At 43.1% G+C, this 14,026-nt stretch overlaps 1 protein-coding gene across 1 annotated transcript; it reads right to left on the minus strand.

Moving 5' to 3' along the window:
• Positions 1-417: 417 nt before the first annotated feature.
• On the minus strand, positions 418-10,194 carry si:dkey-156n14.3 (zinc finger protein ZXDC). Its single transcript, XM_041960979.1, has 10 exons — positions 8,149-10,194; positions 7,726-7,878; positions 7,126-7,204; positions 5,916-6,046; positions 4,536-4,706; positions 2,959-3,743; positions 2,223-2,307; positions 1,941-2,113; positions 1,729-1,830; positions 418-1,187 (listed from the first exon to the last, which is right to left on the minus strand). The coding sequence occupies exons 1-10, from the start codon at positions 10,166-10,168 to the stop codon at positions 1,101-1,103; spliced, it is 3,786 nt and encodes a 1,261-aa protein (XP_041816913.1). The 5' UTR covers positions 10,169-10,194; the 3' UTR covers positions 418-1,100.
• Between the last annotated feature and the right edge of the window lie 3,832 nt (positions 10,195-14,026).

Raw genomic sequence — 14,026 nt, forward strand, 5'->3', positions numbered from 1 at the left:
GCTACCACTGACTCTTATCAGTTTATCAAACAGGCAACTTCAGCCCCTTTACACCCTTCAGTAATAGCACGTTTCATCATCTTCATCTACGACAATCACACCCATTGTGAGCAATGGTCAACAAAGTTAAACATTTCATGTCATGTTATGGTCCATTTTACCTTAACAATGCAGCATTTGAGAGACAATGTTAGCAAAGTAAAAAAGTAAGCCACTGGTAGCCAGTAGTCTCAAATACAGTTGGAATCCCATTTGCCAAGTTTTTGCAAATCTTTCATCAACTGTACATGTTAGATTGAGCTGAGATATACTAGGATCGTCTGTACAAGTTCAGAAACCGGTTAGGCTTTGGCCAAATATATAATCATTTGGTTTTCTCATACAATTAAAGTGAAATGAAGACCTCACCACAAACTCTTCAGATTGTGCTTTGATTCTTTAATCCATCTGTGTTTGGCTCTGCCATTCTGTAAACCCACAGCTAAATAATAAATAACAAACAGATAAAATTATTACAAGAAGGTAGTAACTCATTACATAATGTATATAAACACATGAACAGGTGTGTTTTCAACATGGACTTACTGCTGCCATAGAAAAATAAATCTAACAAAAGGTAACAAATCAATATAGCAACAAATAAAGCAGATAACCCACCGGTGGAGGAATGCACATCGTGAGGTGTCTGTAAGGCAACTGGAGCATAGACAGCACACTGAGTGTGCATGAGTGGCAATGTGGCACCATGGAATAGACACTGTTACTGTCAAAATCCTCAAGACACACAGGGACAAAGGGCCTCTCACATGTCTTTAACATGAGAATGCTCTCAGGTTTGATTTTGGTACAAAGTGGACTTAACAAATAAACACATAATCTGAACAAAAGAATCCTCATCTCCTCCTCTCAAGGTGCATTATCTGTGGACTCGTGTCCACCCCCTCCCCGAACTATAACCACATGTCCAAAAAGGCTCTAGAAGTCCTGGGAAAAGATGAGGCAACCGTTCGATGGACTCAAACATCTCAGGTATGTTTGTTGGTGTAAACTGTCGACATGGCGACGTGCATGTGAAGCCGATCATCGCAGCTCTGCAGGAATCACTCCAAGTCCTGGAGGTTGATTGTGCTTCCTGTGAACTGGGAGTTGTCAGAGCCGTTGTCGTCCTCGGTCATCACTGAAGGTTCCTGTGGGGAAATAGTCACAGGGCTCAGTACTCTTACATCAAAACTTCATCATTCTCCACTCTGCATAAACACCATGTGAAAAAGATCACCTATGCTTTCACATGGTGGATACTACAAGCATACTGTTCACATATTATTGGTCGTCAGGTCACTCAGGGCATGGTAACGGAATCTGTTCACTCAAAATTCTAAGCCTGAAATGTCAACAACAAGGAAATGTATGTTTGTCAAGTGTATGGATTGATATGCTTCTTTTAAAGGACTCAAAAACAAAACTGAAGTAATTTTATTCACATCTGTTTTTTTTATATTTTCATGTCACTCTGTCAAACGTGTTCCCATTTATTTATATTTGTGAATGGAATAAAATAAAAAAAATAGAAATTAAAATCTTATCGTGCTGATTGTTTAACTACTGTAAAATATATCCTCCGGGGTATCACTGTGGAGATGTGGGACTGTTTCTTAATTAAAGCTATTGGCCGTGTTGATATAAATATATGTAGAGGCATCAGAAATTGTAGATGAAAACTTTCATCACCTGTAAAATGTTGACGGGCAGGTCGGCAGTGAGCTGAGAGTGGGAGCTGGAGTGCTGAGAGCTCAGCTGGAAGGCCAGGTCGCCATCACTGGCTGGGTCATCCTGCGTGAACATGCACTGTGATCAGCATCTTTCAGCAAAAGCTATACTTTATGCAGCTATTCAATACAGTTGGAACCACCCCATCTGCATTCTCTCTTCTCAAATCTCACCTGCAGCAGCTGAATCTGGACATACTGAGCCCCAGTGACGGGGTCACGCAGAGTCAGGCCCCCATTGGCTGCTGCAGCTCCTTCACCATAACGAGAACCGGAGGGAGCCGTCAGTGCTGGAGCCGTGGCCGCCTTTGCTCCTTTAGTTTTTCTCTGACTCGATCCTGAACTCCCTGATCGGGCAAAAAGAACAATGCCATTACTCACTGTTCAGTCACTTAGTGTCTAGTCTGAATGAGGAGTGTTAAACAAAAGCCTGAAATTGGTCCATGTGTGTCTTACCAGAGGAGGCAGAGGGACCTCTCTGCTTCTTCTTCTTGGCCAGCTGGATGGCTCTGTAGTCAGTTCTGGCTGAGCCTCCACTCTCCTGACATAAAAAATGGGTACAAGAGTTACTACATGAAACCACCAACGTTAAGCAGGCTTTTGAGTGGTAATACCACCTACAGCCAAACTGAATAGATAGAACTAATAGAAGATATTTGTAAGATTTCCTAAAAATTCAACCCTTTCATATCACTGAATACAAAAAGCAAATACATGTAATTTCCTTATTTTTTTTTTTAAGGATGAAAATCGATGCAGAAGAAGAGATAGTCTTGTTATATTGTATGCATTCTTCCTCCTTGTCAAAACCTGGTGCCTACTTTACCCACAATGCAACTCAACCACCATCATTTCAACCTGGGATTTCTGCTAGTAGCAGCTAATGCAGCCTTGAGGGGCTCGCCTCAGGTTTGTGGGCTCCAGACTTGTAGTAGTAGTACTTGTAGTAATGGTGGTGGTGGTGGTGGTAGTAGTAGTATCAGTGGTGGTGGTGGTAGTAGTAGTAGCATTCATCTTCACCCAACCAATTCTGACACAAGTGACATCACTTGAGGAGTATCAGTATCAGACTTCACAAAGCTCCCTCTAAAGACATTAAAGGCTTCATAGAACTTTTTTACACAGAACTCTCCAACACCTGGACACATACTTTGATGTGTAAAATCAGTGGAGTTCATCTTTAAACACTCACCAGGAAGCTACTTGGTGACACGACATTGAGTTCCTGGTCTTTTTGGGGGCTGAAGCTGCTGCTATGGCTGGGGAAAACAAACTGGGTAAGGACTTTTCCTCCCTCTTGAGGCCCCAGCACCTCTACGCAGCCCAGCAGAGTCCCTGCTCCCACCTGGCCCCCCACCTCCACCACCTTTGAGGGTGAGGCCAGCAGCTCAGCAACAGGGGCCACTGCCAGGGACGATGTGGGCTCCACGCTTAGGGCACTGGAGGAGCTGAGTGGGTGCTGCAGAGTGGGGTCCACAGAAACACCAGCACCCTGCATGGTGAGAGCTGTGAGGGTTCCCAGGGCCTCTGGGGTAACTGTCTGCACATCATCCAGATTGAGAGTGCCCTGTGGGGGCAGGACATCACCCACTGTTCCTTCCAGACCGTGATGGGGGCCCATGTCGGCACTGGCTGCCAGGATAAGCGGGTCCACAGCTTTGGCCAGTGTGGTGTTAGTGCCGGTGGCGAGTGCGGTGCTGACCGAGGAGGGGTCGATGGTGAGAATGCCTGAGCTGACCAGGGAGAGGTCCATGGTGAAAGTGCCATTAGAGCTGCTCCCACCAACGGGAATTCCTACTCCGATGCCAGCGGTGGGCGCAGCGCCTCCAGGCACAGCAGAGAAAAGAGAGCTGAGGTCCAAGTTGGTCAGCTGGTCGCCCCCGGTAATACCAGGCCCTGCAACTGTTGTTGGGGTGGAGCTGATGAGCTCACTGCTGGGGGTCAGGGTGGGTGTAGTCTCCATCTGGCTGAGTACATCTGGAATGGAGGACAAGGAAATGTTAGTAAGTTATAGGACAGTAAACATTTTCTGAGAAACATGTAGCAGAAAAAATAACTTCATAAAAACATCAAAAACAAATACTTCTTCACCCCATAAACATTCTAACAAAATTTACTGATCCTAAATCTAGCATTAACACCACCTTGACTGAGTCACTACAATATGTTATCACAAACTGTTTGAAGAGAAAACTTCATATGTTCCTAAATAGCCAGTAATATTTCTGTATGCCTTTGTGTGTACTCTGAAGGTGTACTGAATAGTGAGCTTAGCCTCGCTACATGCTGTTGATGACTGTTTAGGAGTCCAGTGCACACTCCTACTACTAGATACAAACATTCTAACATGCACATTATTGTTGAAAATCCTTTTTCAAAAATATGTGTGTATTTTTCTGCAAATGCTTTGCACCATGGCTTCAGATGGTATATGAACGTGGCAGTATTGTCCCATTTCAAAATTAATGTTAGTGTTAAATACATTGACTAAAACATGTTTCTTTGTCATGAACCTCTCCCCTTGCCAAACGTGATTTAGTGATAAAAGCCAAGCATATTTCCTGAATTTTATTTAAACGCTTTGTTTTGGTCTGTTTACATAAGCTTCCATTACGCATATCAATAAACTGCACAAATTGTCATGAGTGATCTGCCTGTGACTTGCTCCACTCTGGCTTAGAGTTAAGTAATCTTAAACCCCCCACAGTCAAACAATTCCATAAAACGCATTACTTTTTAGGTCATGAGCCAACAGTGACAGTTACTAACCAGGACTGAGGTGGTGGTGTTTGAGCATATGGCTCTTAAGGCTGCTGCGGGAGGAGAAGTGCTTGGAGCAGTTGGCCACTGGACAGCGGGTCCTCAGGGTGCTGGCATCCTGCTTGTGTTTCTTGGAGTGGATGTACAGGCTGCTGCGTGCTGAGAACTTGGCATTACAACCTGAAGAAGATAAAGGAGACAAATGACAAAACTGTTCAGAAAAAGTGAAACTGAAAGAAGTTAAAATTATTTATTCAACTGAGTGAAAGAAAAATGAAAAACTTCTCTATTCACTTGTAATGTATCAAATTTGACTTTAAAGAAACATGTATACCCACTGACCAGCAAAAAGTCCTACTCCTGTATCCTGGTACATCTACAAAGCTCGAGAATAACAGTGCCTATCGTCCTGAGGACGACAGAAAATGTGTTTGGGACGAACAGAGATTTTCCCCAGGACGCCTCCGAAATCAGCAGTAGGACAGCTAGATAGCTGTTAGCATCCAGTGGGTAGTAGAGTCCTGTGGTGTGCTAACAGAGCTAATGGAGCCAATGGAGCTAACACAGCTCATAGTTGACAGCTAATGGAGCTAATCAGGACCCTATACTATGACCAAAATGGTCACATATGTTACCACGTTTTGAGAGTGTGTGGGTTCAAATTTATATGTTACATATTCATGTGTGGTGCAATCTTGCAGAACAGAATTATTTAAGAAAGTTGGGAAATTGTACTATGGATGAATTTGTTTTTAAATGCCCTCAGACAGAAGTGTCTGGGGGCGTTTTGGGTAACAACTTTTCAACAACAATCAGAATCAGAACAATTCTTCTCCTTCTAAACCCTTAATGGTGAGTTTGAGTATAGTTTTAGTAATAGGTTTGATTTGGAGACTGTACTGACTTGTCGTATTTTGTGTGGCCTAGGCTACTGTTTCATGCTCTCACTCACTGTGGTCTTGGTTGCCCAAGTGGCAACAAGTCTGGAACATGTGCTGTGTTTTTTTGGTTGTTTTGTGTTTCAACCCTGGTAATAACATTATATTAGTATCATCACCTACAGCTAGCTTTGAGGAATAATGTCAGTCTTTCCTTTCTAATGCCCTGGGAACCAGGGGAGCTGGCTAGCTTCTGCATGAATTCATGAATTTTATCACTAATAATGACATAGCAGTAAATCTTTTGTTCATTCACTGTTATGTTAGGATGAAAACCTCAGGGCAGGACTGAGAGTTCTTGTTCAGAGGAACAAGCATTTAACAAGTGCAGTTTGATGTGACAACACAAGTTTACAAGTTTACAGTAAATACATGTACTGCAGTACTTCAGCCAGGGCTCCTGACTAACTTTTCCACTGGTAACACTAACCCTGACATGTACAGTATATACCTTCTGCATGGCACTGGAAGGGCTTGGTGCCCAGATGGGTGATGCTGTGACCCTTGAGGTGCTCTGCCCGGGTGAAGGATTTCCCACAGCCCTCTTCTGTACAGACAAAGCGACGGTCATCATCATGTTTCCTAATTAACACAGAAAAGGAGATTGTGGTCAGTGAAGCACTAAAAAACTCACACATCATTATAAGTACTACAGTAGGACAAACAATGGGAACCCAAATCTGCAAAATCGTGACAACTTATTGGCTTTTATCAACAAATACATTTTACCAGTAAATCAGACATGCAGCAGAGAGGTTCAGATAGATAGATAGACAGAGATAGACAGACAGACAGATAGAACTGTATTAATCCCCCGCCGGGGAAATTTGGCTATTATAGACAGCAGCAATAGTAGCATGAGTCGAAAAGGAGACATATGGAATAAAAAATATAAAATACAAAACAAAAAAGGAAGCTATATATATGTACATTCTATACAAAAAGAAGGGGTGTTTAAAAAATGATATTTCTTATGGAAGTTTCTAACTAAAGTGACATGTATGATTCCAGTGAAAAATCTCCAGGGGGAAACAAGCTGTCTTCACTTAGAGATTATTTTTACAGAGGAGTACAGAGGACTGACAGCTTGTCATAATGAGCAGAAGAATTCAAGTTATGGCCAAAAAATATGTTTTGTGACGTCACAGCCACTTTGACCTGCCACTACTCAACTCTAACCAATTCATCATTTAGTCCAAGTGGAAGTTTGTGCCAGATGAAATTCCCTCAAGACATTGCATTCACGAGAATGGGATGGACGTGACCCTGACCACCAAAATCTAAACAGTTCATCTTCGAGTCAAAGGGAACGTTTGTGTCATATTTTAAGAAATTCCCTCAAGGCATCCCTGAAATATTGCGGTCAGAACAACGAGACATACAACCTGAAAACACAATGTCTCTGGCCACAGCTGCTGTCAACACCGAGGTATAAAAACAGATGTAGTGTTACTTTACGCCACAAACATACAGTACCACAACCACTGGGACGCTACACTTAATTTAAGCAGAACGATTTGCATGACAAGGCCTAATTTTACGAAACTGGTTGTACTTGAAAACCTGACACAAAACCTGAAGCCCTGAGTAAAGTCAATAGCTGACATGTCTCAAGCCAGCCTTCTTACTTTGTGACATAAACTGACAGTAACTGCACTTACCTTTTATGTCGGAGCAACTTTGACATGCTGGTGAAGGACCAGCCACAGCCCTCAGAGTCACAGACAAATGGCCTCTCACCTGGAAACAGTAAATTAGGAAGTTTATTTACCGGTGCACAGTATCTATGACCTGTATCATCGAGACCAATTAGCTAGTAACAGCTCATTTTGTGGCGAACCCCGGCTTTCTGCTGGCTGGTCCACTTTTATCTGCTGGAACCTAAGCTGCATGGCACGCCTGCGCCAGAATGGGTTCAGTTTGGATTCAGTCTACACTTATTTCTGTAGTTTCCAGTAACTTGTTTTGTAATTATATGGTTTCTCGAAAAGCTGCTCTCATCTGACAGAAGTGAACAGAGAGCAACACATCCACACCATCATGTGATTGAGGAATGACTTATACTGTAAGGAAATAGCCTCAAAACATCTCTGTGGCCTGAATACAATCTATTGTAGAATTTAAAGACCAGGTTTAATCAGAGTCACTTCTCCCTGATCCAGTGCCCTCAGGTCCAGTTATAGAGCATTAGAGCCTCCCTCTTGAACTAGCTATACAAGCTATAGCAATATTATAGACACTCTAATCTAACACCAGCTTACCAGTGTGACTTCTCATATGGATTTTGAGACGACAGGCCTTGTCATACATCTTTTCGCAGCCTGGGTAGGTGCAGGTGAAGTGGCCCGTTTCTCTGAAGTGAGTGCGATTGTGGGAGAACAGGGCACTGAAAGTGATGAAGGTTTTCTCACATCCTGCACAGGACCCAGGAGAACACGTAGGAAGATAATGTTACAAGTCATTCATCTCTTTGGAATAAAACGTCAGACTAATAGAGAAAGGTAAAGGTGACTGTGAGGGACAGTTTACAACCATCACCTTGCACATATGAGCTCAAAATGCTTTGTGGGCTTCCAATGTAACGGTCTGGTACAATACCAGACCATCAGCCAACAGCAGATGTGTGAGGAAAAGGGGGAAATTGTAAAACAACAAATAAAAGAAAAAAAACCTGTTTGTGTTACCTGGGAATTCACACTTGTGGGGTCTCTGAGGCTCAAAGTGGACCCTCTGGTGATTGGTGAGTCGTGTAGCACTGCGAAACCTCTCACTGCAGATCTCGCAGATGAAGGCGTTATCCTGCTCATGGACTTTGACATGAGCCTTCAGGTTGTAGACTGTGGTGAAACGCCGCCCACAGCCTTCAAACTGACAGGTATGTGGCCGCTGCTTATCATGTGACTGAAAATGCCGCTTTAGCTTGTAAGAGGTGGCAAAAGCCCAGCCGCAACCCTCGATGGTGCACTGGTAGGGGCGTGGGTCCTCTGCATGGTTCAGGAGGTGAACTTTAAGTTTCTGGCGTGTGTCAAATGTACAAGAGCAACCTGGTTCTGGACAGCCAAAAGAGGCCAGGGTCTCTTTCTTGGATCTTATTAGTGGTACAGACTGGAAGTCTCCATTGTCACAGTCTGCCACTGTGGCTTTGGGGTGTGGGTTGACTAGATCGGCCTCTGTCACAGCACACAGCACCCCTGCCTCCTGCTTGATGATGGGACAGGAGTCCAGAGAAGTGCCAAGCTCTGATAACGAGCAGTCATCCACCAGAGCCAGCTCAGAGTCACTCACAGACAAAGCAGGCCTGGGCTCTTCCTGCTGGCTGGAGCTGGATACTGTCAGCGTGCTGATCTTCCCGATGGATTTGGTTCCACCGTCATAGTTGAGAAGAACAATATCCTCATGATCTTTCATGCCAAGGTGCTCCTTCAGGCTCACCATGTCATCCTCTTTGTGTACATATCCCTCTGGTGGGGCAGCCAGAGTCAGTATCCCGTTTTCTATGGTCACTATGATGCTTTGGTTGTTTATTGTGATAGTTCCGGAAAAGGTTTCACCAGCAGGCGGACTGGTGGAGGCCGTGGCCGGGTTCGCACGGTCCTGCAACCCCGTTGAGTCTGAAATGAAGTCTGAGGTGTCCATGGCCTCCACGATGGCCGAGTCGGCTGTAACTGAAGCACTGCTCTCGTCGATACGGGAGTGCGACGACGGCTCCCCCGTCAATTTACTTTCATTGTTTTCGGTGCAAATCTGCCCACAAATCTTATCGCCATATTTGTTAGTCAGAACAACGTCTTCGACAGTGTGGTGATATAAAGTATGTTTAGCGTTAGCCACGGTAGAACTGTCGTTTAATAAATTGAAAACATGCTCTGTTTTCTTCAAGACCTGGTTATCGATACAATTCAAGTTGTCATTAACGCTAGATCCACAGAGAATCACGTCGCTGCCGTTTGAAACCTCCATGGACCCGCCGGGACTTGCTTTGGAGCCCTCTGGCTTTCTACCTTTCATTTTATCGCCGTTCTCAGATGAAGCATCTGCTCGGTGTTTGCTAGTCTCGCCGCTGCCATCTTCTTGGACAACATTAAAGACAACATACAGTTCCTGGGTGGTTTTGTCTGCACCGCTGGCCGAGTTGAAGCTGCCCGGCGCAGTAGCGCTGTGGCTGGCCAGTGAGGACCGTCTGAAGGCGCCGTCCTCACGCTGCTGCCGTAAACCTGACAGCGGTAACGTTAACTGCCGCTGTGGCGTCGATTCCTCTTCCCCTTCAAACAGAGGCAGCGCCATTTGCATTGCAGTTTCCCTAGTCTCTGCGCCGTATTTCCACGCACTCCTGACAAACTCATGTGAACCAAGAAGTGCGTTTAGCTCATTTTCCTTTTCTATGTTTACGTTATGAAGTCCAGCACTCGGTCTATTCGCCAGTGAACTGGTTTTGTCGGTCGGTTGTGGTTTGCTGACAGGCGAACAAGCCGCCCCGCTGCCATTTTCCGCCAGTAGGTGAAACGGTGATGTCCTCGGCCTGGTGTTGTTGTTGTTGTCACTTTGTAGCTCGGGCGACTCCTGAAGTCCACCCGCTTCGTTTTCGGTGGAAATAAAACGAGGTATCGACCCTGTCGCTGATCGAAGTGGAGACGGAGTGGTTCTGTGTAGGGCGCCATGTTGAGAGTGAATGTTTTGGGCATCAGAAAGCCCCTGAATTTCCATCTTGGTATCCCTGTAGCAGCGACACAGGAGAGACCCGCCCTAGTAAAAAGGGGCGATCCATCGGCCACTACACAGTTTACCGCAGGCCGGGTGCTGCCTTTGGGGCCAGCCCGGAATCCTGTATTACTGGTTAGCGAGCGATCTGTAAAGCGGTGTGTTTACTTCTTGGTCAGCTATGAAATTGTTGTGAATTACCAATTTCCTCTGAGAAGTTAGGTTATACAACTTTTCAGGGTAGATTCTTTACGATAATGTTTGACAGTTAGGAGAGTACAGGCATGCGTTGGCTTATGCCCGAATTGACCCACACACCAACATCGAACATAAGTTTTCATTTAGCCATTTCGGTATAGAATAACTTTCTGACACGACAACAACTACAACAAGTAGTTAAGACGACCTGTTTTTACAAAGACTGTGTATAATATGTCCATCAACCCTCGACGTAGAGCTACGAAGAATACCTGAAGGCCGCAATAGTACCATCTACTTAAATGAAACTGTGGAGTGGAGTTTGGAGACGTGGATCCGAGTTGGACTTGTTATTATTGATGAGTAGCGCTTATCGATATATTTGTATAATCCATCCTATTAATATTGCTTTAAACTTGAAATGAGAAGCCACAGCTCTTTGTATAACTTCTAACTTTTCACAAATAAATCAACATATCCGGTCCCAGGCAGTGCTTCTTCACTGTATTTCCACTGAGCGGCGGTGTAGTACTGTGAAACAAACAATCCCGCCATAGACGATCTCCTCCCTGATTAAACCACTGTTTAAAGAGCCAGGGTTTGTACAATGCATTTAAGACTCACTGTTTGCTCCTACAATTGGACTTCCGATTGTGATGCTGCTGGTAGAAACATGTTGTAGGAAATAAAACATACAAGGTTGAATAAAAAAAAAAAATCACTTTCTCGTAAAATCATTTAATCACACACAGAGAGATAACAGTACAAAGTTTTACAAGTTTATGTAATATGTAGGATAATAGCAAATATGTTTATTTTTTAATGTCAATTGTATGAAGATTTGTGTGTTTGAGTGGGGAGGGGCGTTGCATTTAAAAAATGTAGATGCACAGAGTTATTAGTTTTTTTCTGTAGACCCTCCCCTTACCCAAACTGTAAGCTCCTTCCCTCCATATGTCAAACAGAAGTAGATTGTAACAACTTGTTTCCCAATGAATAACTATTGAGGTGAAGCATTAATAATTAAAAATGGTGTAATCAATAAATATATGAATGGAAAAAATATTTTGACAGTAGCTACAATGCGTACGTTAGAGGTGGAATCTGCAATTTCCATGTTCATGGCAAACAACAACAAATTGGTGAATATTCCAGCCACTCTCTATTTTTCAATAAAGACATACAATAAAAGGCTGAACATTAATTTTAAGATTGGTCGACTTTATATGACACACTTTTTTACTTTATGTTACTGTGCTGGCCAGTCTACTTTCGTTAATCCCCAGGGGAGGGTTAAGGTGTAAATTTGGGGTTAATTAAAATGAAAAGGCCCTTAACAATTTCTGTGTTGTTTTTGCTAGGCACAGACTAGAGATGAGCCTTAAATAATACTGTATCTTTATTTGATTTCTAAGCAAAAGCTAGAAAACATTGACAAACCCATAACTAAATTCTGAGCAACACAAATTGAGACAAAAATAACAGAGACATTTAGAATATCAGAGAGGAATAACACGGAAGGAAGGAAGACTGTTCACACGTTATTCTGTACATCACTTTAGATGTATTTACATTTCTCCTACATATAGGCTGTACGGAACACACGAGACTTGGGAGAAGCAGTGAGCAGTACGTCTGTCAGTGTAATGAACTAATAGTGTACACATCATAAAGAAAGCTCAACATGCTTCATAGAAAAATACCCAAGAGGTTATGCAACTTTGGGTTGTGTGCTGTCATGACACACACATGCATGCATGTTTTAAACACTGTGTGATACAAATCTATCCTACTATTCATGTATCTCCTATATGTTCTGGATTATTACATTGGCAGTTCCTTCAAGTATACTGTACATGATAACAGAAAAATAGAAAGAACGCTTTTGCACAGTACACAAGTCAACACATATCGTAATGTTGTTTGAACTCGTTCTCAAATATGAATAAAGATACAGATTTTCTGAACAAGTACAATCATTGGCAGCATATCAGCCAAATAAGCATGCAAAATAAGATGGATTTCCTGTTTTGTCATATAAAAATAGAGTCCTCCCTCGCACAAACTTGTAGGATTATGACAGAAATAAGGCCACATATCCATTTCCTTTCTGATACAATATTATACATGTGTAATAATCCATACAAATCCCAATGAATCCATTCATTATTGTTATTATTGGCTTTACAGACCTCCCAAACTTTTCATTTTTGTGATGCTGTCAGGTTGAACCATTCCTCTTTATTTGTTTGCTAAGCCTACAAGTGCCAGAAGGTCAGAGACAAACCAAACGACACACTATCTGTTTTTAGGAATGCACAGCCTGTTACAGTTAAACAAATCTGGGGTTTCTTTACAAGCACTAGCTCACTTTTGCTCGATTCTATCATGCACACAACAAAGGCAGAACTAATGAAACCACAAAAAAGGGACATGTCAACATTCATTGCAAATCAGCCTGTTTATAAAGTAGCTGACAGCCACAGGAAATGTGCAGCCATATGTCAAACACCAGAACTGATGAAGGGAAACTGCATACATTTCTAAAAGAAGTCAGCACGTTGCAGCTCCCCGAAAGCAGTCTGAGTGACTTTGACACCACACTACATACTGAACCTCACTCTCCTTTTTGTTTTTTTTCTTGGTGTCTTCTTTCAAGTAAAAAAATTAAGAAAAGTAAAGGTGACCCAGATGCATTTACACAGTCTCTGCTACATATGAAGTATTCTGGCCTGTGAAATGTGCTCTGTCCAGCTCTATTCATTTTAAACAGGTACATACGCAAGACAGTTTGACGACTCGAGTCACCCACCTTATGAATGATTCATTCCAAATGACAGCCCCAGCTGAGAGGGTTACAATTTAGAGGAGGGGGGGGGCACACAACAGAGCACACAGACATGGTTATGTTCAGATTTGAAGCCGGGGTTGAAATAATCTGTTCCTCCTGATACTGTTAAATTGTATGGTGGCTGGAGGAAGTGGAGGAGCTGGAGTAGAGGACATTTCAGTCTGTTCTCTAACCTGAGCCAATTTCATGGCCTTAAATATCTCCTGCTTTCAGGGGGTGCTTGCAAGCGCCTCCCTTCGTGTCCAAGTGGGATTAGTTTAGACTTGCCAACACTCCGTCTCTGAATGTTGACCTTGAAGTCTACAGCATTCACCACCGATCTTTACATGAAAACATACTTGAATTTCATGTTCAGCTCACAGTAATATACAGCATACATTTTCATTTTCATGAATAAAAACCAGTGTCCATTGGCTCTCAGACAGAACCAACCAGGATGTTTCTTTATTTTCAGATCCCCTGTGTTGCAGTTAAACCTTTAAAATGCCCTGAGAAGAAACAAACAAGGAAAGGACATCAGCCTTAGTGCTGCCTCTCTTTACAAGTGATAGAAATCAACTGCCCGGCTACTTCAGAGTTTGTTCCTTTGTTACATGATATGCTCTTATCACTGAGCAGGAGCAGGAACAGTGTCACGAAGCTGGAGTGGCATGGACAGAGCTGTAGACTCGACTTCTGCAGGAGAAGTTTTGTTGATTTTTTACATTGATTTGAAATGTTAGAATCGATGACTGAGGAAAAAGTGCTAAACTACACTTGGAGCCTTTGATTTAGGTGCACACAGCTGTGTGTTTCACCTGCAGAAGCCAGAGCCA

The sequence above is a fragment of the Chelmon rostratus genome, chromosome 2 (assembly GCF_017976325.1).
Source record: "Chelmon rostratus isolate fCheRos1 chromosome 2, fCheRos1.pri, whole genome shotgun sequence".
Lineage (NCBI taxonomy): Eukaryota > Metazoa > Chordata > Actinopteri > Chaetodontiformes > Chaetodontidae > Chelmon > Chelmon rostratus.

Excerpts from the sequence above, each read along its gene's own strand:
- si:dkey-156n14.3 (XM_041960979.1), bottom strand. The coding sequence starts at position 10,168 with ATGGAAATTCAGGGGCTTTCTGATGCCCAAAACATTCACTCTCAACAT. Across the intron at positions 7,205-7,725 it reads CCATATGAGAAGTCACACTG|GTGAGAGGCCATTTGTCTGT; the intron begins GTAAGCTGGTGT and ends TACTGTTTCCAG. Across the intron at positions 1,831-1,940 it reads TCCAGATTCAGCTGCTGCAG|GATGACCCAGCCAGTGATGG; the intron begins GTGAGATTTGAG and ends ATGTTCACGCAG.